Genomic DNA, 27,398 nt, shown 5'->3' on the forward strand with positions numbered 1-27,398 from the left:
GCGATTGGGACTCACAAATTGGGACTCTTCTTTAGTCCTGACCCGAAAAATCACCTATCTCAAAGAAGGGTGCAAACCTGATATGTCCATGTTCCCCAGAGATGCTGCCAGACTCGCTGAGTTACTCCAGCACTCTGTGTCGTTCCTTGATAATCCAGCATCTGCAGTTCCTGGACTCTACAGTTGGCAAAAGGCTTGCTATGGAATGGCTAGCTAGCTTTCAATGTGATCAGTGACATTTTTCCAACTTCCGCAAAAAAAAATCATGATTAAAAAATAACAAATCGGAAAATATATGACTGCTCTTCTGGTACATACTCTCAGGCGCCACGGTGGCGCAGCGGTAGAGTTGCTTCCTTACAGCGCCAGAGACCCGGGTTCGATCCTGACTATGGATGCTGTCTGTACGAAGTTTGCACCTTCTCTCTGTGACCGAGTGGGTTTTCTCCGGGTGCCCCGGTTCCTTCCCACACTCCAAAGTTTGTAGATTTATCGGCTTTGGTAAAATTGTAAATTGTCCCTCGTGAATGAGGGATGGTGCCAGTGAACGGGGATCGCTGGTCAGCGCGCACTCGTTCGGCCGAAGAGCCTGTTTCTGCGGTGTATTTCTAAACCAAACTACACTGCATAGTGTTCAAAAGGGAACTGCAGATGCTGGAATATCGAAGGTACACAAAATTGCTGGGGAAACTCAGCGGGTGCAGCAGCATCTATGGAGCGAAGGAAATAGGCGACGTTTCGGCCCGAAACGTCGCCTATTTCCTTCGCTCCATAGATGCTGCTGCACCCGCTGAGTTTCCCCAGCAATTTTGTGTACACTGCATAGTCCCATCTTTAATATATCATCCAAATGTGAACTTGTATTGAATAAAAATGATTTCTTGCAGGAGGTAGAAAAGTGCAATGAATGGGGAAATAATCACAATACATAAATTGTGTGTTGGCAGTCGTCCATTCGCCATATAACACAAAACCATAATTGTCTGTGTGAGTTTATAGACCTGATGGATACACAGAGGCAGCCAAACTCATCGACACTTCTGAAGTATTTACAGTCATTCTAATCATTGCAAAAACATCATTTCGAGGAGGCCAAAATGGAGAGAAAATGACTATGGTTCTGCTTGTAAACATACCCATTTCTATAGCAACATTAACAGACAGTTCACTGCAGTCAAAAGCTCCCCATGTTCCTGCTGTTCAGCAAATCAACATCTCTTGGTTGAGAAGCAAATACAGAAATATCAATGACTATGATAAGTTTAATGTGGCATTTCATATGTACCTACTTCATTACCATACAGACAAAGCAGAAGGTCATAAGGTCATACGTCATAGGAGCAGAATTAGGCCATTCGGCCCATCAAGTCTACTCCGCCATTCAATCATGGCTGATCTATCTCTCCCTCCTAACCCCATTCTCCTGCCTTCACCCCATAATCCCTGACGCCCGTATTAGTGGGCGGCACGGTGGCGCAGCGGGAGAGTTGCTGCCTTACAGCACTTGCAGGGCCGGAGACCCGGGTTCGATCCCGACTACGGGTGCTGTCTGTACGGAGTTTGTACGTTCTCCCCTGACTTCAGTCTTCACTGACTTCACTGACTGTGGGAGATCTTCGGTCTCCTCCCACGCTCCAAAGACGTGCAGGTTTGTGCGTTCATTGGCTTGGTAAATGTAAAAATTGTCCCTAGTGGGTGTAGGATTGTGTGAATATGCAGGGATCGCTGGTCAGCATGGACCCAGTGGGCCGAAGGGCCTGTTTCGGCGCCAAATCTCTAAAACTGAAAAGAGCTCTGAAATTTGATTAGTACGGATGTCAGGGTGTTATGGGGAGAAGGCAGGAGAATGGGGTTAGGAGGGAGAGCTAGATCAGCCATGATTCAATGGGCTGAATGGCCTAATTCTGCTCTTATAACATGAACATATAAACCTATAAACACTTCTCCAACCAAGATCTTTATGAGCTTTTGAGAACTCAGCAAGATCTTGCCAATCACCCCTGGGGCTTTCTATATCAGTATATTCCAATGCTGGATACATATTCACTCCGAACTTTTGAAATCACAAACAATAAAAACTCATCGCTACGATTGAATTTCAGGGAAATGGAATGCATTAAAAGATTTAAATTGAAGTCGCGGGGGTTGAATAAATCAAGAAGCGGGGGGGGGGTCGGGGAAGAAATGGAAAGTACAAATCCTTTCTGTTTGAGCGCTGACAGAAGCAGAGTAGATGCACAGTTCCCCTGTAAGGACGGCACGGTGGAGTTACAGCACCAGAGACGCGGGTTCGATCCTGACTACGGGTGCTTGTCTGTACGGAGTTTGTGCATCCCCCCGTGACCCGCGTGGGTTTTCTCCGGGTGCTCCGGTTTCCTCCCACACTCCAAAGACAGTTGGTTACTCTGGCTCGGTGTAACTGTAAAATTGTCCCCCCGCATGCGTGGAATAGTGTCAGTTTGTGGGGAGGGCTGGTCGGCGCGGACACGGTGGGCCGGCGTTTCCGCGCTGCATCTCGAAAACTAAAAAATGAAACACGACGTGACTTGGATCTGAATGTTCGCATGGTCAGCAGTTCTGTCCTCTGCAGTTTGCCACGATGAAGAAGGGCGAGTTATCGAGCCCAGCAGACGGAACTCCATTCCAGAGCCACCGACCGCAATGATCAGAGTTAAGGCCAGACTCTATTTTTTTTTTTGCCGGGTAAATGTACCGGAACTTGGCGCTGATAAGTACTCGAGCTTGAATTGCGATTCGCCTGGCGAAGACTGATATCTGATAACCCCCCCCCCCCCGGTAACAAACACTAACTCTTTGCAGATGCTCTGTAAAGGAGGATTGAAATACATTCTTCTGCAGAAGTAATTAACATAAATGTAGAAGTCTAAGTTAATTGTTTAAGATCCTCACAGGATTAAAAATTGTGATCGTATGTACCTGCAATTGTGGTCACGATTTAGCTTTCGTCTAGTTTAGAGATACAGCGCGGAAACAGGCCCTTCGGCCCACCGGGTCCGCGCCGACCAGCGATCCCCGCACACTAACACCATCCAACACCCACTAGGGACAAAGCTTACATTTATACCAAGCCAATTAACCTACAAACCTGCACGTCTTTGGAGTGTGGGAGGAAACTGAAGATCTTGGAGAAAACCCACGCAGGTCACGGGGAGAACGTACAAACTCCGTAAAGACAGCACCCGTAGTCAGGATCGAACCCGGGACTCCGGCGCTGCATTCGCTGTAAGGCAGCAACTCTACCGCTGCGCCACCGTGACTGCCCATTTCTACAAATCCTATGCGCTTGGCAGCATTTACAACGTGTTAAAGCCACTGGTCAAATTAAAACAAATAATTAGAACACAGAACATATAACATAGAACAGTACAGTACATGAACAGGCACAAAATGCTGGAGTAACTCAGCGGGACAGGCAGCATCTCTGGAGAGAAGGGAATGGGTGACCTTCCGGGTCGACACCCTTCTTCAGACAGAGTCCGGGGAGAGGGAAACGAGAGGTATGAGAAGGTGCAGAACAAAGCAGAGCCACCACCGATGGCTCAGAGAGGTGGAGCCCACTATGGTCGATTGTTGGCTGAGGACAAGGCTGATTTTCCTCTGATATTCGACCTCCCTTAGTGCAACACCTCACACATGCTCGATCTGCTGTTTCTCCACCCATTTCTGCAGTTGAACGGTATCATGCTGTATACTTTGGCAGCCTTCCTCACACCCCACGAACCAGCAATCTTGATGTTGTCTGCAAACTTACTAAACAACCATAGGAGATGGTTCTCGACCCGAAACGTCACCTATTTCCTTCGCTCCATAGATGCTGCCTCACCCGCTGAGTTTCTCCAGCATTTTTATCCACCTCCGAATTTTCCAGCATCTTCAGTTCCTTCTTAAACGTCCATATCAGTTTTCTTTAGACTTTAGAAATAGGCCCTTAGGTCCAACGGGTCTGCATTGAACAGCGATCCCCGCATACTAGCACTAACCTACTCACTAGGGACAATTTACAATTTTACCAAAGCCAATTAAACTACAAACCTGTACGTCTTTGGAGTGTGGGAGGAAACCGAAGCACCCAGAGAAAACCCACGCAGGCACAGAGAAAAAATACAAACTCTGTACAGACAGCACCCGTAGTCAGGATTGAATCCGGGTCTCAGGCGCTGTATGGCAGCAACTCTACCACTGTGCCGCCTTTACATCCAAGATACATATGTATGTGTAAAATATACATATGCAAATATATATATATATATATATACACATACCGGGTGGCGCCGTCAGCGATGGCAGCCTCGCCAACAGTCTGTCTGTCTTTTCGTCTTTTTTGTTATTTTTAGTGTGTTTTAAATGTTTGTGTTAATGTTTTCTGGTTTGTTTTATGTGGGGGGTGGGGGAGGGGGTTAGGGGAACCTTTTTATCAATCTCTTATCTTGCCGGAGATGCGATTGTTTTCCGGATCGTATCTCCGGTCGCTCTGCGGCCTATCATCACGGAGCTGGCGGCCTTGCTCGGGACTGGCTTTGAGCCCCACCGCGGGGACATGGACTTACCATCCCAGCCTGCGACCCCGTGCCCGGGATCGACGCTCCACCCGTGACCTGCGGATTTTAACATCGAGGAGCTCGCAGTCTCGGGTAGAGATTGATGTCGGGAAGCTCCAAACGAAGCAGGAGGTTCGACCAGCCCCGACCCGGGGTCCGATCGCCCAGCGCGGGGGGAGCTGAGATCCCCTCGATGCGGGAGCTTGATCGCCCCGATGCTGAGGGCTCGACCGCCGGCTACGGGAGCCAAGATCGTCCCGTCAACGGAAGGTTCGAGGCCCCCAGACCGCAGGAGAACAAAGAGGGGAAGAGATTGAACTTTTTTTTACCTTCCATCAAAGTGAGGAGTGTGGAGGAGTCACTGTGGTGGATGTTTATATTAAAATGTATTTGGTGTGTCCTGTTGCTTTTTATTGGTACAACTATATGGCAAATCAAACTCCTTGTACGTTGCAAAACTTGGTTAATAAAGTATGATTATGATCTATATACAGTTTAAGAAGGAATTGCAGATGCTGGACAATCAAAGGTAGACAAAAATGCTGGAGAAACTCAGCGGGTGAGGCAGCATCTATGGAGCGAAGGAAATAGGTGATGTTTCGGGTCGAGACCCTTCTTCAGACATAAAAAATATATATACATACATATATAGGCATACATCCACATATGTGTGTGTGTGTGTGTGTGTGTGTGTGTGTGTGTGTGTGTGTGTGTGTGTGTGTGTGTGTATATGTGTATATATATATATATATAGGATGTAAAGACAGCATTGTCTATCTTCCAGTGCTCTGTGTCTATCTTCGATTAAAACTAGCATCTGCAGGTCTTTCAGATATATATATATATATATATATCTATCTCTATATATATATATATATATATATCTATATCTATATATATCTCTCTATATATCTCTATCTCTATCTCTATATATCTCTATCTCTATCTCTATCTCTATATATCTCTATCTCTATATCTCTATCTCTATCTCTATCTCTATATATCTCTATCTCTATATAGATCTATCTCTATCTCTATATAGATCTATCTCTATAGATATAGAGATATAGATCTATCTCTATAGATATAGAGATATAGATCTATCCATCTATCCATCCATCCATCCATCCATCCATCTATCTATCTATCACAAACAACAGACATCCCAGTGCAGTTCCCCGTGGAACTCCAGTAGTCCCAGGTTGCCATGGGTCTGAACAATAATCTGGTGCTAAAGCATTTAATAGGTTGCGAGATGCTTTGGGTCATGAAGGATGCTAAACGTATGCAAGGCGTTGCTCTTCATTTAGATGCAAGTGGCCGGCTGATCGTAAGACCATGTGGGGAAGATGTGTTTTAAATTGAGAAATCTACACCCAAATACCAAAGTGTAGGCTGATGAAAAGAGGGATTTAGTGACTCTGGTTAAATCAAAGCAGTCGCCTCTGGTCACAGTGCATAGATTGCTGCCTTTGCTCATTCCTTCAGAGCGCTGATAATCTGTCCTCCCCGCAGCACCGGCAAGTCATCCATAATGACAGAAGGAAGGCAGCAGACAAGAGACTGAGCTCATTTCTGGTCACTAGGATCACCTTGGGTTCCGTCCCATTAAACACACATCGCTGGGGCAGCGATAGGGATATCCAAAGGCAGGATCGACGATCGTTTCGCTCAACACCTCCGCTCAGTCCGCCTAAGCCGACCTGATCTCCCAGCTGCCAAACGCTTTAACCCCCTCTCCCGTTCCCACACTGACCTTTCTGCCCTGGGCCTCCTCCACGGTCAGAGAGAGGCCCAACGCAAATTGGACGAAAAGCACCTCATATTTCGCTTTTGCAGCTTACAACCCAGCGGTATGAATATTGACTTCTCTAACTCCAAGTAGCCCTTGCTTTTCCTCTCTCTCTCTGTCCCTCCCCCACCTTAGTTCTCCAACTAGTTTCACTGTCCTCCTGATTAATATTAGTGCCTCGTTGTCACCTTCCCCAAAGCTAACAATGAACCATTCTAACAATGAACCATTCTAACAATGAACCATTCTAACAATGAACCATTCTAACAATGAACCATTCTAAGGAAATAGGTAACGTTTCGGGCCGAAACCCTTCAGGGTTTCGGCCCGAAACGTTACCTATTTCCTTCGCTCCATAGATGCTGCTGCACCCGCTGAGTTTCTCCAGCATTTTTGTGTACCTTCGATTTTCCAGCATCTGCAGTTCCTTCTTGAACACCATGAACCATTCTACATTTTTCATGATCTTTGATCTGTCGTTTTCACACCTTACGTCCAACAAGGGGGCAGGAGCCACACAGTAAATGGTAGGCGTCTGGGAAGTGTTGTAGAGCAGAGGGATCTAGGATGTACAGGTGCATGGTTCCTTGAAGGTCTAGTCGCAGGTAGATAAGGTGGTCAAAAAGGCTTTTGGCACTTTGGCTTTCATCAGTCAGAGTATTGAGTATAGAAGTCAGGAGGTCATGTTGCAGTTGTATAAGACGTTGATGAGACTGCATTTAGAATATTGTGTTCAGTTCTGGGCACCATGTTATAGGAAAGATATTATCAAGCTTGAAAGGGTCCAGAAAAGATTTACAAGGATGTTGCCAGGACTGGAGGGTGTGAGCTCTAGGGAGAGGTTGAATAGGCTGAGTCTCTATTCCTTGGAGCCCCAGGAGGATGAAGGGTGACCCGAAACGTCGCCAATTCCTTCTCTCCATAGATGCTGCCTCACCCGCTGAGTTTCTCCAGCATTTTGTGTCTACCTTCAGGTTTGCAAGTCAATTGGCTTGGTGTAATTGTAAATTGTCCCGAGTGTGTGTAGGATACTGTTAGCGTGCGGGGATCGCTGGTCAATGCAGACTCGATGGGCTGAAGGGCCTGTTTCCGCGCTGGTATCTCTAAACTAAATATAATGCTGTGAAACAATTCACGTCATTAGCAGCGAGATCTCTCACTGTTTCATTGTGATGCACAAGTTGTAGACTGATGCTGTTCAGAAAGTAAGCCATTAGCTCAGCCAGCTCTTTTGTGTGCCCATTGCTTTTAAATTGAACAGGGAGAATTAATGAATATTAAACAGTCGCTTAGTATTTATCAGCATTTTCTTTGGCCTGATCTAATTTCCAAAAAAGCATTCTGGTAAAGAGACCTTTAAAGGAATTTAACTTGGCAGAGGTGGACAAAAATGCTGGAGAAACTCAGCGGGTGAGACAGCATCTATCGAACGATGTAATAGGTGATGTTTCGGGTGGAGACCCTGGTTGTATCATGAGTCCATGTTCACCGTGGCTCTCAGTCTGAAGAAGGGTCTTGACCCGAAACGTCACCCATTCCTTCCATCCGGAGATGCTGCCTGTCCCACTCGAGCTACTCCAGCATTTTGTGTCTATTTTCACCTTGGCATCATGTTCAGTACAAACATTGTGGGCCGAAGGGCCTTTCATAGCAAAAGGATTTGAGTATAGGAGCAGGGAGGTTCTACTGCATTTGTACAGGGTTTTGGTGAGACCACACCTGGAGTATTGTGTACGGTTTTGGTCTCCAAATCTGAGGAAATACATTCTTGCCATAGAGGGAGTACAGAGAAGGTTCACCAGACTGATTCCTGGGATGTCAGGACTTTCATATGAAGAAAGACTGGATAGACTCGGCTTGTACTCGCTAGAATTTAGAAGATTGAGGGGGGATCTTATAGAAACTTACAAAATTCTTAAGGGGTTGGACAGGCTAGATGCAGGAAGATTGTTCCCGATGTTGGGGAAGTCCAGGACAAGGGGTCACAGTTTAAGGATAAGGGGGAAATCCTTTAGGACCGAGATGATAAAAACTTTTTTCACACAGAGAGTGGTGAATCTCTGGAGCTCTCTGCCACAGAAGGTAGTTGAGGCCAGTTCATTGGCTATATTTAAGAGGGAGTTAGATGTGGCCCTTGTGGCTAAAGGGATCAGGGGGTATGGAGAGAAGGCAGGTACAGGATACTGAGTTGGATGATCAGCCATGATCATATTGAATGGCGGTGCAGGCTCGAAGGGCCGAATGGCCTACTCCTGCACCTATTTTCTATGTTTCTATGTTTATGTTTTCCTGTGCTGTTCTATGTACAAGTATTATTAACCAAAGAAAGGAGAGCCAATCTGTAATTTCAGAGTACTTCACTCCAAGGCATACAGGTTTGTAGGTTAATTGCCTTGGTGTAAGTGCAAATTGTCCCTAAATTAAATTAAATTTCTTTATTTATATAGCACATTTTTAGTCAACTTGCATTGACCCCAAAGTGCTTCACATAATTACATTCACACACACAGGCAAAGATGGGTGAAGTGTCTTGCCCAAGGACACACACAGGCAAAGGTGGGTGAAGTGTCTTGCCCAAGGACACAACGACAGTATGCACTCCAAGCGGGATTCGAACCAGCTACCTTCCGGTTGCCAGCCGAACACTTAGCCCATTGTGCCATCTGTCGTCCCAACTGCGTGTAGGATTGTGTTAGTAATCGCTGGTTGGCATGGACTCGGTGGGCCGAAGGGCCTGTTTCCGCGCTGTATCTCCAAACGAAACTAAATTAAGACCCATTTATACCAACTGTACGTGAAACTAGATAAATATCCACCACAGGTTGACTGATTTAAGCAACTCACAGAAATGATTTAGTACTCCACACATTCAGAGTTACAGTGAAAAGTTTTTGTTGCGTGCTAACCAGTCAGCAGGAAGACGATACGTGATTATGACCAAGCCGTTTCCGCGCTGTATATCTAAACTAAACCAATTTAAAAAAAAAAAAGAAGTGGAATTCAGAAATCGCTGAAGAATAACGTACCATCCACTCGGAAACAATAAGATCCACCTTGGGAACGGGAAGATCCACATGCTCAATCCTTCCTCGAATCAGCGTTATCACACCGTCCAGATCATTTTCCCTGGGGGCAGAAATAACACAATCTTGTCAGAAAAGGTTCACAAGTTACAGGTGTAGTATTAGGCCATTCGGCCCATCGAGTCCACTCCGCCATTCAATCGTGGCTGATCTCTGCCTCCCAATCCCATTTTCCTGCCTTCTCCCCATAACCCTCGGGCGGCACGGTGGCGCAGCGGTAGAGTTGCTGCCTTACAGCGAATACAGCGCTGGAGACCCGGGTTCGATCCCGATTTTTTTCGGCGACTTGCCGGCTGCCGCCAGTCGCAGCAGTGTTGAAAATCCAGCGGCGACCAGAAAATGGTACGACTCTTTGGGCGACTATTCACGACCAAACGGGCGTCACCTGCTGCGGCTAAGACGGGTGCCGGCAGTCGCCGAAAAAATCGCGTAAGTGGGACAGGCCCTTTATGATTACTTTCAACTGTGTTGGATTTGACAACAATTTGAATTCACATAGAGCGCTGAAAGCTGCGAAATCTTACGGATACAGATATGGAGAAGATAGACACAAAATGCTGGAGTAACTCAACGGGTCAGGCAGCATTTCTGGAGAAAAGGAATAGGTGACATTGGGGGACACGACCCTTCTTCAGAACCGTCTTGACCCGAAATGTCACGTATTCCTTTTCTCCTGCCTGCCCCATTGAGTTATTCCAGCATTTTGTGTCTATTTTTTGGTGTAAACCAGTATCCTCGGTGCCTTCTGTATAGAGACATAGTGTTGAAACAGGCCCTTCGGCCCATCAGGTCCACGCCGACCAGCGAACCCCATACACTAACCTAAACACTGGGGACAATTTTAGAATGTTCCACGGCCAATTAACCTGCAACCCTGAACGTCTGTGGAGTGTGGGAGGAAACCGGATCTTTCGGAGAAAATCCATGCGGTCACAGGGAGAACGGACAAACTCTGTACAGGCAGCAGCAGTAGTCGGGATCGAACCCTGGTCTCTGGCGCTATGAGGCAGCAACTCTACCGCTACGCCACCGTGACGCCCCAAAGGGGGGGGGGGGGGGGGAGATAGGGAGATTTAATTTTGACTGCAGGAATCCACACAATATTTTTTCTGCTTGCATTACAATGGGAGAAAAAAGATTAACTGGCTTTGATGGACAGTTTGAGCCAAACCACAGGTTACCTTGGGCAGATGGAATGCACGGGCCACCTCACTGAAAATGGATGGCAGAATTTCCATGGGAAACAATTTCCACTCTATTAAATGAGAGACATTTTTCTTCAACCTGACAGGGCACTTCGATCTCCCTGCCTGAGCAGGGGCTAATATAATAAATGAGTAGGTCACCCTCCAATGTACCACCGTCCCAGGTTGAAAGATGAATATTTAGATCAAATTTCCATTTCCTTTGTGCTAGGTGCCTTTATATTAATGAGCCCAGTTAAAGTTCCTGAAGTCTTTTGCTCCCCGACTGGGAAGCAATCAGTACGACCCCGCGCATTAATTTATTTTATTGACTTGGTTTGAAGCTATGATAGCAGTGGTATTAAAAATTCCTTTTTCAAATTATCCCCCTTCAGATAGTCTATTTCAACATGCACATAATAAGTTTAAGAAGGAACTGCGGATGCTGGAAAATCGAAGGTAGACAAAAATGCTGGAGAAACTCAGACAATAGACAATAGGTGCAGGAGTAGGCCATTTGGCCCTTCGAGCCAGCACCGCCATTCAATGTGATCATGGCTGATCATCTCCAATCAGTACCACGTTCCTGCCTTCTCCCTATATCCCCTGACTCCGCTTTCTTTAAGAGCCCTATCTGGCTCTCTCTTGAAAGCATCCAGAGAACCTGCCTCCACTGCCCTCTGAGGCAGAGAATTCCACAGACTCACCATTCTATGTGAGAAAAAGTGTTTCCTCGTCTCCGTTCTAAATAAGAATAAGTCCCCTGGTTCTGGACTCCCCCAACATCGGGAACATGTTTCCTACCTCTAGCGTGTCCAAGCCCTTAACAATCTTATATGTTTCAATGAGATCCCCTCACATCCTTCTAAACTCCAGAGTGTACAAGCCCAGCCGCTCCATTCTCTCAGCGTATGACAGTCCCGCCATCCCGGGAATTAACCTGGTAAACCTACGCTGCACTCCCTCAACTAGCATAAACGTGATAATATAAGGAACCGTAAAACCATTGAACTACACTTCTGCTGCTCTTGATATCCCTACATACCCACTGTCACAGCGGTAACATCTGCAAGCAGAACTCAAGTGCTCAAAATAGACTGTACATTTTCCCCACAAGACCCAACACCAAGACTGGGAGTGTACTTGAATGCTGTGTCATTTTCATCTGACACTAACCCAGCACCATCTTGTACCACAAGTCTTCATTCTTAGTCAATGAAAATCATTTAACCAGCAAGCGTATTAATTAAGCAGCCAACGCCTTTGGCAAGAACAATGAGGAGAGTCTGCACACTGGCACAGGCCTCAGCGTACCATCTCTTAGAAACATAGAAAATAGGTGCAGGAGTAGGCCATTCGGCCCTTCAAGCCTGCACCGCCATTCAATATGATCATGGCTGATCATCCAACTCAGTATCCCGTACCTGCCTTCTCTCCATAACCCCTGATACCTTTAGCCACAAGGGCCACATCTAACTCCCTCTTAAATATAGCCAATGAACTGGCCTCAACTACCTTCTGTGGCAGAGAGTTCCACAGATTCACCACTCTCTGTGTGAAAAATGTTTTTCTCATCTCGGTCCTAAAAGATTTTAGTTTTTTGTTTTGTTTTTGTTTTTATTAAGGACAGTGCATATTTATAAACATTTGCATGCAATACGCAAGATTATAGCTATAGGCTAATTTCCATCTGTAGTCCCTCTGGTAAACCAGGTTAACACATCACAACACATTCAATCCATAAGAAAAGAATCAAAACAAAACAAAAGACAAACAAAAAACATAACAAAACAGACAATAAAGTTAAAAAGTAACAATAAAAGACTGCCAGATGATTATATTACGGTTGATTATGAATACAGGTTTGATTTTCCAGTAACCAATTATTGAGTTGTTTTGTAAATGTGGTGATGGTTGGCAGATCCCGTATGAAGCAGGGGATCGCGTTCCAGGTATGCAACGCTCTATAGGAAAATACTGTCTGGCCAAATACAATTTTCTTAATTTCCCCTTTATCCTTAAACTATGACCTCTTCCCACAGTGTAGTGTAGTTTAGAGGTACTGCGCGGAGACAGGCACTTTGGCCCAAAGATCCTCTAGCAAGCAAGATAGACCACTCCTTCTAAATGCAATGGGCTGACGTGTAGTACGCAACGGAGCGGAACGTGGGCCTTTTTTCCATCCATTTCAGTAACCCGACCCGACCCGACCCGACTCGCAGTGTAATCAACGTTGCGGGGGATCAGTTTGTGTTAATAAATTTAAATTCTGAAAATATGGAGAAGATTTTTCCCAAAGAACTTTTATTTTTACGAGGATGTTTCCGTAACCGGCTTCCGTCTCCGCACTAGTAACTTTGCTCCGCTACGGGATCTTTGGTGCGGAGACGGAAGCCGGTTACGGAAATGGGGCCGAAAATTACCCATGAATCTGCCCATGGCCGTACTACGTCTTTTTCGTCGAGTGATCTATCTTGCTCGCTACAGGATCTTTGCTTTGGCCCACCGAGTCCGCGCCGACCAGCAATCCCTCCAAACACACTAAAACTATCCTACACACACACACACACACTAGTGTTTAAGAAGGAACTGCAGATGCTGGAAAATCGAAGGTAGACAAAAGTGCTGGAGAAACTCAGCGGGTGCGGCAGCATCTATGGAGCGAAGGAAATAGGCACGTTTCGTCCCGAAACGTTGCCTATTTCCTTCGCTCCATAGATGCTGCCGCACCCGCTGAGTTTCTCCAGCACTTTTGTCTACCCACACACACACTGGTGACAATTTACAATTATAGTGAGCCAATCTGATCAGCAGCCTTGCCATCATGTGTAATACTCCTTAAACATTTGGGGCAGTGACTCCATGGAAATTTCACCACCAAGTTCGAGATTGGGGAATTGTCCCTGCTGGTCAGAATTCCTTAAGTCTATTGCGTTGGCAACTACGAGCTTCTACGGAGTCACAAGGAACTGCAGATGCTGGTTTACAAAAGGAAGAGAGTGCTGGAATAACTCAGTGGATTAGGCTTCTGGGGAGAACATAGATAGGTGACGTGGATAGGTCGACCAGCGACCCTACACACACACACACACACTGGGGACAATTTACATTTACACCAAGCCACTTAATATTAATAATAATAATAATAATAATATATTTTATTGTCATTGCACAGAGGTACAACGGGATTTACATAGATACATAGAAAATAGGTGCAGGAATAGGCCATTCGGCCCTTCGGCACTTCGAGCCAGCACCGTCATTCAATGTGATCATGGCTGGTGCATTTGGTATGCAGTTTCCATCTGATGTATTAATTAACTAAAAATTTAGACATTCAGAGAAACAAGATTTTAAAAAAGCAACGAAACAGTATAAAGTGCAAATCGGTCTGTGCCGGGTCGATATGCGACGTGGTCATCCGAGGGAGACAGTTCATGTGGGGGGAGGGGGGGGCACTCAGCAGGGCCGGTTCAGAGCAGCTATAGCTCTGGGGATGAAGCTGTTCCCGAGTCTGGAGGTGGGGGCGTAGAAGGACTTGTAACGTCTGCCGGAAGGTCGAAGTTCGAACAGACTAGTGCAAGGGTGTGAGGAGTCTTTGTGAATGCTGACGGCCTTCTATCGAATGCTAACCGACAAACCTGTACGTCTTTGGAGTGTGGGAGAACTTGCACTCTTTTAGCATAAGGTTTACAAGGTTAGTTCCCGGGATGGCGGGACTGTCATATGCTGAGAGAATGGAGCGGCTGGGCCTGTACACTATGGAGTTTAGAAGGATGAGAGGGAATCTCATTGAAACATATAAGATTGGTAGGGGCTTGGACACGCTACAGGCAGGAAACATGTTCCCGATGTTGGGGGAGTCCAGAACCAGGGGCCACAGTTTAAGAATAAGGTGTAAGCCATTTAAAACGAAGATGAGGAAACACTTTTTCTCACAGAGAGTGGTGAGTCTGTGGAATTCTCTGCCACAGAGGGCGGTGGAGGCCGGTTCTCTGGATGCTTTCAAGAGAGAGCTAGATAGGGCTCTTAAAAATAGCGGAGTCAGGGGATATGGGGAGATGGCAGGAACGGGGTACTGATTGGGGATGATCAGCCATGATCACATTGAATGGTGGTGCTGGCTCGAAGGGCCAAATGGCCTACTCCTGCACCTATTGTCTATTGTCTATAAAACAGGAGATCCCGGAGAAAACCCACGCGAGTCACGGGGAGAAGGTATAAACTCCGCACAGACAGCGCCCGTAGTCAGGATCGGACCCGGCTCTCTGGCGCTGTGAGGCAGGAGTTCTGCCGCTGCACCACCGTGCCGCCCAGTTTCCTGTGGCTGCCAAATACTGAAAGTCAATCAGTGAGCGACTTCTTAAATGTAACGATCCCCTGCCCCGTCACGCTGCTTATCCATCTTACTGAGTATGCCATTACCTCGACAGCTAATGCTGCGCTGGACAGAATAATTACTCAAGCTGCTACATTTATTTCCCGTGCTCGATGCTTATCTCTGTCCTTTTCTGTAATCTCATCCCTCCAGCATCCCCAATCAGTCTTTTGCCTGACTCCCAAAGCAGGAGAGCAGCCAGCTCATTAAAACCAGCAACTGTTGAGACAATGCCGCTGCCCAGAATGTGCGGGAAGGAGCTGCCGTTGCATATTTAAGGGCCTGTCCCACGTGGGTGTCATTTGCGTGTCACGGAGATGCCGCGCGAAGATTTTGTACATCACAAAATCCTGGGGCGCCGCGCGCGACCGCGCGTCACTGCCAACGTCACCGTGTACCATGCGTGCATCGTGACGCGTAAAAGATGTCACGTAAATTACGCGCAAATGACGCCCAAGTGGGACAAGCCCTTAACACACAAATCCGAATCAAGGGATATGGGGAGAAGGCAGGAACGGGGTACTGATTTTGGATAATCAGCCATGATCACATTGAATGGCGGTGCTGACTCGAAGGGCCGAACGGCCTACTCCTGCACCTATTTTCTATGTTTCTCTGAGTTAGCTTCAGACTCCCTCGCCCCTGACCCCTTGAAGAAAGGTCTCCACCCTAAACGTCACCCATTCATACAGTCAGAGAGTGATACCAGAATGGAAACAGGCCCTTCGGCCCAACTTGCCCACACTGGCCAACGTTACTCCAGCTACACTAGTCCCACCTGCCTACGTTTGGTCCAGACCCCTCCAAACCTGTCCTGTCCATGTCCCTGTCTAACTGTTTCTTAAACTTTGGGATAGTCCCCGCCTCAAATACCTCCTCTGGCAGCTCGTTCTATACACTCACCAACCACCCTTAGTGTGAAATAGTTACCCCCTCAGTTTCCTGTTAAATTTTTTCCCCTTCACCTTGAACCTATGTTCTCTGGTCCTCGGTTCACCTACTCTGGGCAAGAGACTCTGTGCATCTACCCGATCTATTCCTCTCATGACTTTATAACACCTCTATAGGATCACCCCTCATAAAGGGGAGATCCTTTAGGATCGAGATGAGAAAAACATTTTTCACACAGAGAGTGGTGAATCTCTGGAACTCTCTGCCACAGAAGGTAGTTGAGGCCAGTTCATTGGCTATATTTAAGAGGGAGTTAGATGTGGCCCTTGTGGCTAAAGGGATCAGGGGGTATGGAGAGAAGGCAGGTACAGGATACTGAGTTGGATGATCAGCCATGATCATATTGAATGGCGGTGCAGGCTCGAAGGGCCGAATGGCCTACTCCTGCACCTATGTTTCTATGTTTCTATCCTCCTGTGTTCCAAGGAATAATGTCTCAGCGTACCTCTCCCCATAGCTCAGACACCGCGAGTACTGGAAACATCCTCGCGAACTTCCTACCTCCTCGAAAAACTTCCTGGCAACTTCCCTCTTTCCGGATATGCTGCCTGTCCCGCTGAGTTACCCCAGCATTTAGTGCCTATCTGCGGTGTGAACCTGCACCTGCAGTTCCTTCCTGCCCAGGATTAAATATGTGTCACCCACCTCACGATGTCCATGGCCTGGTAAATTATCTCGGACTGGTCCACGCCAATCACGTGCTTGGCTCCAGCTCTCGCTGCAAACATGGACAGGATTCCAGTCCCGCATCCCACGTCCAAGACTACCTGTAAGTCAGGTCAGAAACATCAGCGATTAAATGGAGAACAAGGAATTAATAACCATTTTTGTTATTCATTTTTGTTAACTATTTTCGTTATTTTGTTATTAAAAAAAAAAACTCTTCTAAAGCTTCTGGACCTTCTGCTGGATGGGAGCAGGGAATAGGAGGACTGGCCGGAATGGGACAAGTCTTTTTTTAGTTTAGTTTAGAGATACAACACGGCCCACCTGGTCCGCGCCGACCAGCGATCCCCGCACACTAACACTATCCTACACCCACTAGGGACAGTTTTTACATTTACCAAGCCAATTAACCTACAAACCTTCAAGCGTGGGAGGAAACCAGAGCACCCGGAGAAAACCCACGCAGGTCACGGGGAGAACATACAGACTCTGTACAGACGGCACCTGCAGTCGGGATCGAACCCGGGTCTCAGGCGCTTCATTCGCTGTAAGGCAGCAACTCTACCGCTGCACCACCGTGGTTATCTTGGCTTCTGAGGCAGCAGTGAAGTGTCGATGGAGTCAGTGGTGGGGAGTCTGGTCTGGGTGATTTATGGCAATGCAGGCTGGAATTCCCTCACTCAACAACTGCTATAGAAAACTCTCAGGAGGACTAGATGCCCCTCTGCCCACCGAGTCCGCGCCGACCAGCGATCGCCCGTCTACACTGGTTCCACCCTACACACACTGGGGGCAATTTACATTTACACCAAAGCCAATTAACCTACAAACCAGCACGTCTTTGGAGAGTGGGAGGAAACCGGAGCACCCGGAGAAAAACCCACGCGGCCACAGGGAGAAGGTGCAAACTCCACACAGACAGCAACCGAGGTCGGGATTGAACCCGGGTCTCTGGCGCCGTAGAGCAGCAGCTCCACCGTGTGGACAGCTCGGCCCATTCACGGGCAGCCATTTTGTACCTGGCCCTCCACAAGAAGCACTGAGCTCACAAGGTCGCCACAAGAAAATGCAGATGCCAGGTTCGATCCTGACCACGGGCGCTGTCTGTACGGAGTTTGTACGTTCTCCCCGTGACCTGCGTGGGTTCGCCCCGGTTTCCTCCCACACGTCCCCAATGTGTGTAGGATAGAACTAGGGTACGGGGTGATCGCTGGCCGGCGCTGACTCGGTGGGCCAAAGGGCCTGTTTCCATGCTGTAATGAGGAAGTAGTTGAGGCAGGTACTATAGCAGCAGTTAAATGACATTAGGGCAGGCACAGGGTGAGGAAAGGTTCAGAGTGATATGGGTCAATAACGGGCAAACGATAGGCAATTTGGCTGGCACGGATGAGTTGGGCCGAAGGGTCTGTTTCCGTGCTGTGTGACTACAATTGCTCGACCTAAGGCGGCATTACTCCACCCACACCAACTGTTCCATCGTCCAAACCTATTTACCTTAGATCTGGGCTCACATTTGAATGAATGAATTAATTAATTAATAAGTTTAGACAATAGACAATAGGTGCCGGAGTAGGCCATTTGGCCCTTCGAGCCAGCACCGCCATTCAATGTGATCATGGCTGATCATCCCCAATCAGTACCCCGTTCCTGCCTTCTCCCCATATCCCCTGACTCCGCTATTTTTAAGAGCCCTATCTAGCTCGCTCTTGAAAACATCCAGAGGACCTGCCTCCACCACCCTCTGAGGCAGAGAATTCCACAGACTCACCACTCTCTGTGAGAAAAAGTGTTTCCTCGTCTCCGTTCTAAATGGCTTGCTCCTTATTCTTAAACTGTGGCCCCTGGTTCTGGACTCTCCCAACATCGGGAAAATGTTTCCTGCCTCCAGCGTGTCGAAGCCCTTAACAATCCTATATGTTTCAATGAGATGCCCTCTCATCCTTCTAAACTCCAGAGTGTACAAACCCAGCTGCTCCATTCTCAGCATATGACAGTCCCGCCATCCTTGTAAATTAACCTTGTAAACCTACGTTGCACTCCCTCAATAGCAAGAATGTCCTTCCTTTATTGCCCAAGTATTCACATACAAGGAATTAGCCTCGGTGCTCCGCCCGCAAGTGACAACATGACATACAGTGACAGTTAGGAATGATACGTAAAACATTTCCCATTTCCGTTACAGTTCAGTTTTCGTTCAATGTCACGTGTACCGAGGTACAGTGAAAGGCTTTGGTTGCATGCTAACCACACAGCAGAAAGACAATACATGATTACAATCGAGCCGTCCACAGTGTTGGACAGTGATGAGGGAATAACGTTTAGTGCAAGATAAAGCCCAGTGAAGTCCGATCAAAGATAGTCGCTGAAGTAGATGATAGTTCAGGACTGCGGTAGAATGGTTCAGTTGTCTGATAACAGCTGGGAAGAAACTGTGACTGCTGGTAAGATGAAGAGAAATGGGTGAGGAGGGTGGTGGGTCCATGGAACGAGCTGCATCATTGTTCCGTCCTCCGAATCTTCTTAGAGTAGAGCATGGTCTTGAGTTTCCCCTCTTTAAACTGCAAGAACCAATCTCTGGGACACACACACACACACACACACACACAGCCAGTTCATCCCTCCAGCCGGCAAGGGATACATTTATCGTGTCTCTGTTTTCAGCGGAGTGACAGACAGTGTTCAATCGAGGGGACCGTTCCACTCCTAAGTGGCACCATTCTGCTCCTTGAGAACATCAAGCTGTTCGTTGGCGATGTACCGCTGCTTCATGCTGCTCCTCCTTGGCAGTGGCCAGGCTTCTCCTTGGAGCAGATCCAGTCCAGGCTGACAAGACAGACATCAATAGAGAGAGAGAGAGAGACACAAACAATGGCGTTTGCCGGAACCAAAGCGTGCAGGCAAACGGCAACTGTGGAAACAATAGTGCGCTGCCTCACAGCGCCAGAGACCCAGGTTCCACCCCGACCTCAGGTGCTGTCTGCATGGAGTTTGCACCACCACATGGGTTTCCTCCGGGTGCTCCGGTTACCGCCAACAGAGACGAGGAAACACTTTTTCACACAGGGAGTTGTGAGTCTGTGGAATTCTCTGCCTCAGAGGGCGGTGGAGGCCGGTTCTCTGGATGCTTTCAAGAGAGAGCTAGATAGGGCTCTTAAAGATAGCGGAGTCAGGGGATATGGGGAGAAGGCAGGAACGGGGTACTGATTGTGGATTATAACATTGAATGGCGCTGCTGGCTCATAAGGGCCGAATGGCTTCCTCCTGCACCTATTGTCTATTGTCTAACATCCTAAAGATGTGCGGGTTTGTAGATTAATTGGCCCTCTGTAAAATCATCCCTGGTGTGTTGGGAGTGAATGAGAAAGTGGGATAACATGCAACTAGTTTGAAAGGGTAATCGAAGGTCGATGTAGACCCGGTGGGCCGAAGGGCCTATATCTCTACACTAAATTAAAAACCAGATGAAATATTACGCTCACAGTGAAATCTTTAGCATGCAAAGCAAATGATAGATCAAGATTTTTTTTTTTTTAGTTGCATTTTGTCACCAAATCAATAGATTCTTGTATATTACAGAACATACATGCAATTTGTTGCTTCTCTACCTCCAACATAAATTCCCAAATTATATCTTCTATTGGAAGTCATTTAATAATGTGGTGCTTTGTCATATAATACACCTTGATCATTAAACACTGCTTAGAAAAAGGTTGCAGTTACAATAGGTTGCAGCTTAGAAACAAAGAACTGCAGGTGCTGGTTGGATAGACACAAAGTGCTGGAGTAACTCAGTGGGTCAGGCAGCACCTCTGGAGGAAGGGTGCCAACCCGAAACATCACCCATCCTTTATCTCCAGAGATGCTGCCTGAGTATGGAGAATGGAGCGGCTGGGCTTGTACACTCTGGGATTTAGAAGGATGAGAGAGGATCTTATTGAAACATACAAGATTATTAAGGGTTTGGACACACTAGAGGCAGGAAACATGTTCCCCACGTTGGGGGAGGCCAGAACCAGGGGACCACAGTTTAAGAATAAGGGGTAAGCCATTTAGAACGGAGACGAGGAAACACTTTTTCTGACAGAGAGTGGTGAGTGTGGAATTCTCTGCCTCAGAGGGCGGTGGAGGCCGGTTCTCTGGATACTTTCAAGAGAGAGCTAGGTGGCTCTTGAAGATAGCGGAGTCAGCGGATATGGGGAGAAGGCAGGAACGGGGTACTGATTGTGGATGATCAGCCATGATCACATTGAATGGCTTGAAGGGCCGAATGGCCTACTCCTGCACCTATTGACTATTGACCTGCTGAGTAATTCCAGCACTTTGCGTCTATCTATGGTTATATCTTCTCGTGTTAGTTTAGCTTCGTTTAGAGACACAGCACAGAAACAGGCCCTTCGGCCCACCGAGTCCACACCGACCAGTGATCCCCGCACACTACCCTACACACACTAGGGACAATTTACACATATACCACGTCAATTAACCAACAAACCTGTACGTCTTTGGAGCGTGGGAGGAAACTGAAGATCTCGGAGAAAACCCACATGGTCACGGGAAGAATGTACAAACTCCGTACAGACAGCACCCGTAGTCGGGATCGAACCGGGGTCTCCGGCGCTGCAAGAGCTGTGAGGCAGCAACTCTACCGCTGCGCCACCGTGCTGCCCCTGTTCTCAAAATAAAGTTGCCTCTTACGACAATCAGTGGCTCTACTGTAACCCATTCCTCCACAACAATGATCAACTTTGGTAAAAAAGGGCCTAAATCGACAGAATATATGTAGAATACTAAATAATTTCTATTCACCACGAGTGGCTTAATTAGTTAATCGATAGTGTATATTTATCTGGATTCATGTAGTTGGTACAAATGGGTTAGTTAGGTTTAGTTTAGAGATACAGCGTGGAAACAGGCCCTTCGGCCCACCGTACCGTTGCTGACCAGTGAACCCTGTACATTAACATTATCCTACACACACGAGGGAACATTTCACATTTTTACCAAGTCAATTAGCGCCATACCACCCCCACCCTAGTCATCATACTAGTTTCACTGTATCACTCGTTATCATCTTTCCCACAGCCAACAATGGACCATTGTGGGCTCCACCTCTCCTTGATCATCGTTGCTGGCTTTTAACAGTCTTTTTGCACATCTTTCATTCATTTGTTCCACGTAACCTTTCCTATCTCCTGGTTTCCCTCTGCTCAGAATTTCAGTCTGAAGAAGGGTCTCGACCCGAACCGTCACCTATTCCTTCTCTCCAGAGATGCTGCCTGTCCCGCTGAGGTACTCCGGCATTTTGTGTCCATCTTCGGTGTAAACCAGCATCAGCAGTTCCTTCCGACACATTTAGCCAACAAACCTGTGTGTCTTTAGAGTCTATTGGAAGGAACTGCAGTGCAGCGTAGGTTCACGAGATTGATCCCTGGGATGGCGGGACTGTCATATGAGGAAAGATTGAAAAGACTAGGCTTGTATTCACTGGCGTTTAGAAGGATGAGGGGGATCTTACAGAAACATATAAAATTATAAAAGGACTAGATGCAGGAAAAATGTTCCCAATGTTGGGCGAGTCCAGAACCAGGGGCCACAGTCTTAGGATAAACGGGAGGCCATTTAAGACTGAGGTGAGAAAAAACGTTTTCACCCAGAGAGTTGTGAATTTGTGGAATTCCCTGCCACAGAGGTCAGTGGAGGCCAAGTCACTGGATGGATTTAAGAGATAGTTAGATAGAACTCTAGGGGCTAGTGGAATCAAGGGATATGGGGAGAAGGCAGGATTGGGGACGATCAGCCATGATCACAATGAATGGCAGTGTTGGCTCGAAGGGCCGAATGGCCTCCTCCTGCACCTATTTTCTATGTTTCTATGTCTCGACCCAAAACGTCACCCATTCCTTCTCTCCAGAGATGCTGCCCGTCCCGCTGAGTTTTACTCCGGCATTTTGTGTCTGTCTTTGGAGTCATCGGTGTTGAATTTAAATACTGTTAAAACTTCAAGAAGTGCATCGCCCAAGCTGCTGGGTTTGATCGGTGTGAAGGGAAAGATATGACGTATTACCATAAATTTCAGATCTTGCCGTTTGCAGCTCCTTTGAGATTTCGCACTACTGTTAATAGGGAACCATTGATAAATCTAATGAAGTGGAATCACGTTTTCGATGATGGCGCTGAACTGCAACAAACAGGCGTTCATCAGAAGCTCCATTCATCCATAGCTTCTTCACAGGAAATGCCGACAATGCAAAACTGATTCCATTCATCCCAATGCAGCAGTTTTCAAGTATGCTTTAGAAGAACTAATTCTAAAAATAACACCAATGAACTGGAAATGCTTTGAGTCCCGGAGGCATATTTTTTTTTTTTTGGCAGTCTTTTTCAATACATAATTAAATTTAAATTATTGTTTCAAGTCTGTCCGCCTTCCGCCTGCAGCTAATACCACCCCTCCCTCCCACAATCTCCAATATGAATACAGGCTCTGCATTGAAAACTAAGCCCCCTCTGCTCCGAGGTCCGATCCCTGGCACAAAAATTTTCGCTTTCCACACATGCTGCCTGACCGGCTGAGTTCTTCCAGCATTTCTTTTTTGGATCCAATTCGAGCATTGATCTTATATATTTTCCATTTAGACACTACACTGTGCATTCCATATAGAAAGCTATTTCGATGCTAAGAATGTTTCCAAACAAATAATAAATCAAGTGTAGCAGCTTATTCACTAGAGACCGTAAACCGTATTTCACGCTGTACAGCTTAACCTGCAATGGCCAATAACTGAAGGTCTCCCAATATTACTCAAACCAATATTTCTTTGTACTTATACAACCTAACCATACATCCTGCCCATCACCTCTTACTTATCCTTCTGGAAAAATGAGGAAAACTATTGAGAATATACATTGAAAATAGAATAGGCGGCGCAGCGGTAGAGTTGCTGCCTTACAGCGCCTGCAGCGCCAGAGACCCGACTTCGATCCTGTCTACGGGCGCTGTCTGTACGGAGTTTTTACGTTCTCCCCGTGACCTGCGTGGGTTTTCTCCGGGATCTTCGGTTTCCTCCCACACTCCAAAGGACGTGCGGGTTTGTAGGTTAATTTGCTTGGTATAAATTTCAATTCTCCCCGATGTGTTCGGATAGTGTTAATGTACGGGGATCGCTGGTCGCTGGTCCGAAGGACCTGTTTCCGCACTGTATCCCTAAACTAAACTATTATATCCAGGCTTTAATGGACATTTGCAAGTAATTTACAATAAACAAGTCAATTTTTGCTAAGTTGGGTTATTTTGCAAGATCTCCATCAGTCGAGTGGTGATGGTTGATCACCCCCGGACTATCGTTGATGGGACTTACTGGCTTAACTGCACTAAACATTATTCACTTTATTCCCTTCATGTGTGTATCTGTGCACTGTGAACAACTCGATTGTAATGATGTGTCGTCTTTCTGCCGACTGGTCAGCAAGCAACAAAAGCTTTTCACTGTACCTCGGTTATAGACAATAGACAATAGGTGCAGCAGTAGGCCATTTGGCATTCAATGTGATCATGGCTGATCATCCCCAATCAGTACCCCGGTCCTGCCTTTCCCCTTATCCCCTGACTCCGGTATTTTTTAAGAGCTCTACTCTAGCTCTCTCTTGAAAGACATCCAGAGAACCGGCCTCCACCGCCCTCTGAGGCAGAGAATTTGCAGACTCATCACTCTCTGTGAGAAAAGTGTTTCCTCGTCTCCGTTCTAAATGGCTTACCCCTTATTCTTAAACACGTGACAATAAACAAAACTCAAATGTCGTTAATTCAAGAGGGGGGAGGGTGGCGTGGGGGGGGGTAGGGGGAGGTGCAGGTGGGGCCGTGAGGCTGGGGGGGGGGGGGGGAGCGTGGAGGGACTGGTGGGGGGGGGGAGGTGAGGTGAGGCCTGGGGGGGGGTGAAGGTGGAGGTGAGGTGGGGGGCGGGGAGGTGGAGGTGAGGCTGGGGGGGGGGGTGATGGGAGGTGAGGGAGCGATGGTGGGGGTGTGGCTGGGGAGGTGGTGGGGTGGGGGTGGAGGGGGAGGTGGGGGGGGGGGGGGGGTGGGGGGTGGGGGGGGGGGGGGAGGGAGGGAGGGGGGGGGGGAGGAGGGGGGGGGGGGGGCGGTGGCGGTGGAGGTGGGAGGGGGGTGGATATAATGGATCACAAACGATGGGAAGAGGATGATTTTTAACTCCGGGTGGTTTTGGCGTCCAGGACATCATTTTCTTTCTTTGCTATGTACTAGTATCCCAGGTTTCACAAGCTGGGTGCAAATAAACAGCTCAGAATAGCCTCCCCAGATGTCCCATTGTACGCGGCTGATAACAGTAATGGGAGAAAGCACGCACAATGGCAATGATGATCAGCACTTGCATTATCAGCACCTTCCAGTTTCGAGGCACCAGGGGAAAAAATAATATATGAATGCGTAATAAACTCTCGGTTCATTAAATAAACACCCCATTCAGAAGCAAATGCTACAGACAGAGATCATCGACCTCTGCAGACTGCAGCTGCCGTTCTGCTCCTCTGTAGATCTTACCTTGTCTTTGAAGATGTGTGGGTTGTGGTACATGAAGTCTCTGTAGCTTTCCGTCCTCACCTTGTCCTGCAAATTCACCATCAAGCAAATCAGTGAGTTCAAGCAAACGTCACCAAGTAACGGGGCCGTCAAAACATTCACAACTCTCTTTTCCCTCTGTTATCAGTAGTTTGGTTGATAGACGCAAAACGCTGGAGTAACTCGGCGGGACAGGCTGCATCTCTGGAGAGAGGGAATGGGTGACTTCTCACATTCCTTCTCTCCAGAGATGCTGCCCGTCCCGCTGAGTTACTCCAGCATTTTGTGTTTATCTTCGGTTTAAACCAGCATCTGAAGTTCTTCCTGCACAGTAGTTTGGCTTAGTTCAGTTTAGAGATACAGCGCGGAACAGGACCTTCGGCTGACCGAGTCCGCGCTGACCAGCGATCCCCCCCCCACATTAACACTACCCAGCACACATTAGGGACAATTTTTACATTTACACCAAAGCCAATTAACCTACAAACCTGCACGTATATGGAGTGTGCGAGGAAAAACGAAGATCTCGGAGAAACCCACGCAGGTCACGGGGAGAACGTACAAACTCCGTACAGACAGCACCCGTAGTCAGGATCGAACCCGGGTCTCTGGCGCTGTGAGGCAGCAACTCTACCGCTGCGCCACCGTGCCGTACGCACAATAGACAATAGATGCAGGAGTAGCCCATTGGGCCTTTCGAGCCAGCACCGCCATTCAATGTGATCATCCCCAATCAGTACCCCATTCCTGCCTTCCTCCCCATACCCCTGACTCCGCTATCGATAAGAGCTCTATCTAACTCGAACTTGAAAGTATCCAGAGAACCGCCTCCACCGCCCTCTGAGGCAGAGAATTCCATACACTCACAACTCTCTGTGAGAAAAAGTGTTTCCTCATCTTCGTTCTAAATGGCTACCCCTTATTCTTAAACATGTGGCCCCTGGTTCTGGACTCCCCCAACATCGGGAATATGTTCCTGCTTATAGTCTCTAAAGAACAAGCACCTTATGAATTGTTTTTCCAAATATATGAAGTAGTTGAGGCAGACATTATAACAGTATTTAAAAACATTTGGACAGACACAGTACATGTATCTTATAGATAGAAACACATAAAATTATAAAAGGACCGGAAAAATGTTCCCAATGATGGGAGAGTCCAGAACCAGGGGCCACAGTCTAAGAATAAAGGGGAGAACCATTTAAAACTGAGATGAGGCTGTAGAGGCCAATTCACTGCATAAAATTAAAAGTGAGTTAGATAGAGCTCTTGGGGCTAGGAATCAAGGGATATGGGAGAAGGCAGGCATGGGATACTGATTGTGGATGATCAGCTTTGATCACAATGAATGGCGGGTGCAGGCATGAAGGGCCAAATGCCTCTCCTGCACCTATTGTCTATGTTTCCATGTTTTTCTATGTAGAAACAAAGAACTGCAGATGCTGGTTTACCAAACGAAAAAAACAAAGTGCTGGAGTAACCCTTCTTCAGTGTTACTGTCATATGTCCCAAAACAGAACAATTAAATTATTATTTGTAGCACCACGGATATGTAAACATTGTACTGTGTAAAATCCATAATAAACAACCAAAATGAAGTCCATTATATATATATATAAGGGACTTTATTTTGGTTGTTTATTATGGATTTTACACAGTACAATGTTTACATATCCGGGGTGGGATGGGATGGGGATATATCCCCCACTTTTTGAGGAGGGGGATGACATATTATTTTCCCCAGTGTTGGAGTCAAGCAATAACAAAAATAATACACTGCTCGTATCTCTCAGTAGGCCCCCCTATATATGAAATATATTATATATTTAAATATATATATATATATTAAACAACAGACAATACACAGACAATAATAGTGCAAAAATAACGTCCACAAGTCTATATAGTTTGGAGCCTATTTTGAGTTGTAGTGTTTAATAGTCTGATGGATGTGGGAAAGAAGCTGCTCCTGAACCTGGACCTTACAGTTTTCAGGCTCCTGTCCCTTCTTCCCGATGGCAAAATGAGAGTGCAGCCAGGTGGTGAGCACATCAAACTCCACCCAGACGCATCCGAGGTCAGGATCGAACCTTGATCTCGGCGACATTTGAGGCAGCAGCTCTACGCGCTCTCACTGCTGCCAGTTCACTACGTCGAGAACCGGACCAGCGGATCGGATGAGAGAGCAATCAAAGGTGTTCAGAACCTTC

General features: G+C 47.1%; 1 protein-coding gene across 1 annotated transcript in view; it reads right to left on the reverse strand.

Moving 5' to 3' along the window:
• Positions 1 to 27,398, reverse strand: part of prmt3 (protein arginine methyltransferase 3) — a 141,141-nt gene that overhangs the window by 86,637 nt on the left and 27,106 nt on the right. The window contains exons 8-10 of the mRNA XM_033038674.1: positions 25,171 to 25,236; positions 16,593 to 16,714; positions 9,378 to 9,477 (exon numbers count right to left, since the gene is read on the reverse strand). Coding sequence (XP_032894565.1) covers positions 9,378 to 9,477; positions 16,593 to 16,714; positions 25,171 to 25,236 — 288 coding nt within the window. The remainder of the gene's footprint in view (positions 1 to 9,377; positions 9,478 to 16,592; positions 16,715 to 25,170; positions 25,237 to 27,398) is intronic.

The sequence above is a fragment of the Amblyraja radiata genome, chromosome 20, assembly GCF_010909765.2.
Source record: "Amblyraja radiata isolate CabotCenter1 chromosome 20, sAmbRad1.1.pri, whole genome shotgun sequence".
Classification (NCBI taxonomy): domain Eukaryota; kingdom Metazoa; phylum Chordata; class Chondrichthyes; order Rajiformes; family Rajidae; genus Amblyraja; species Amblyraja radiata.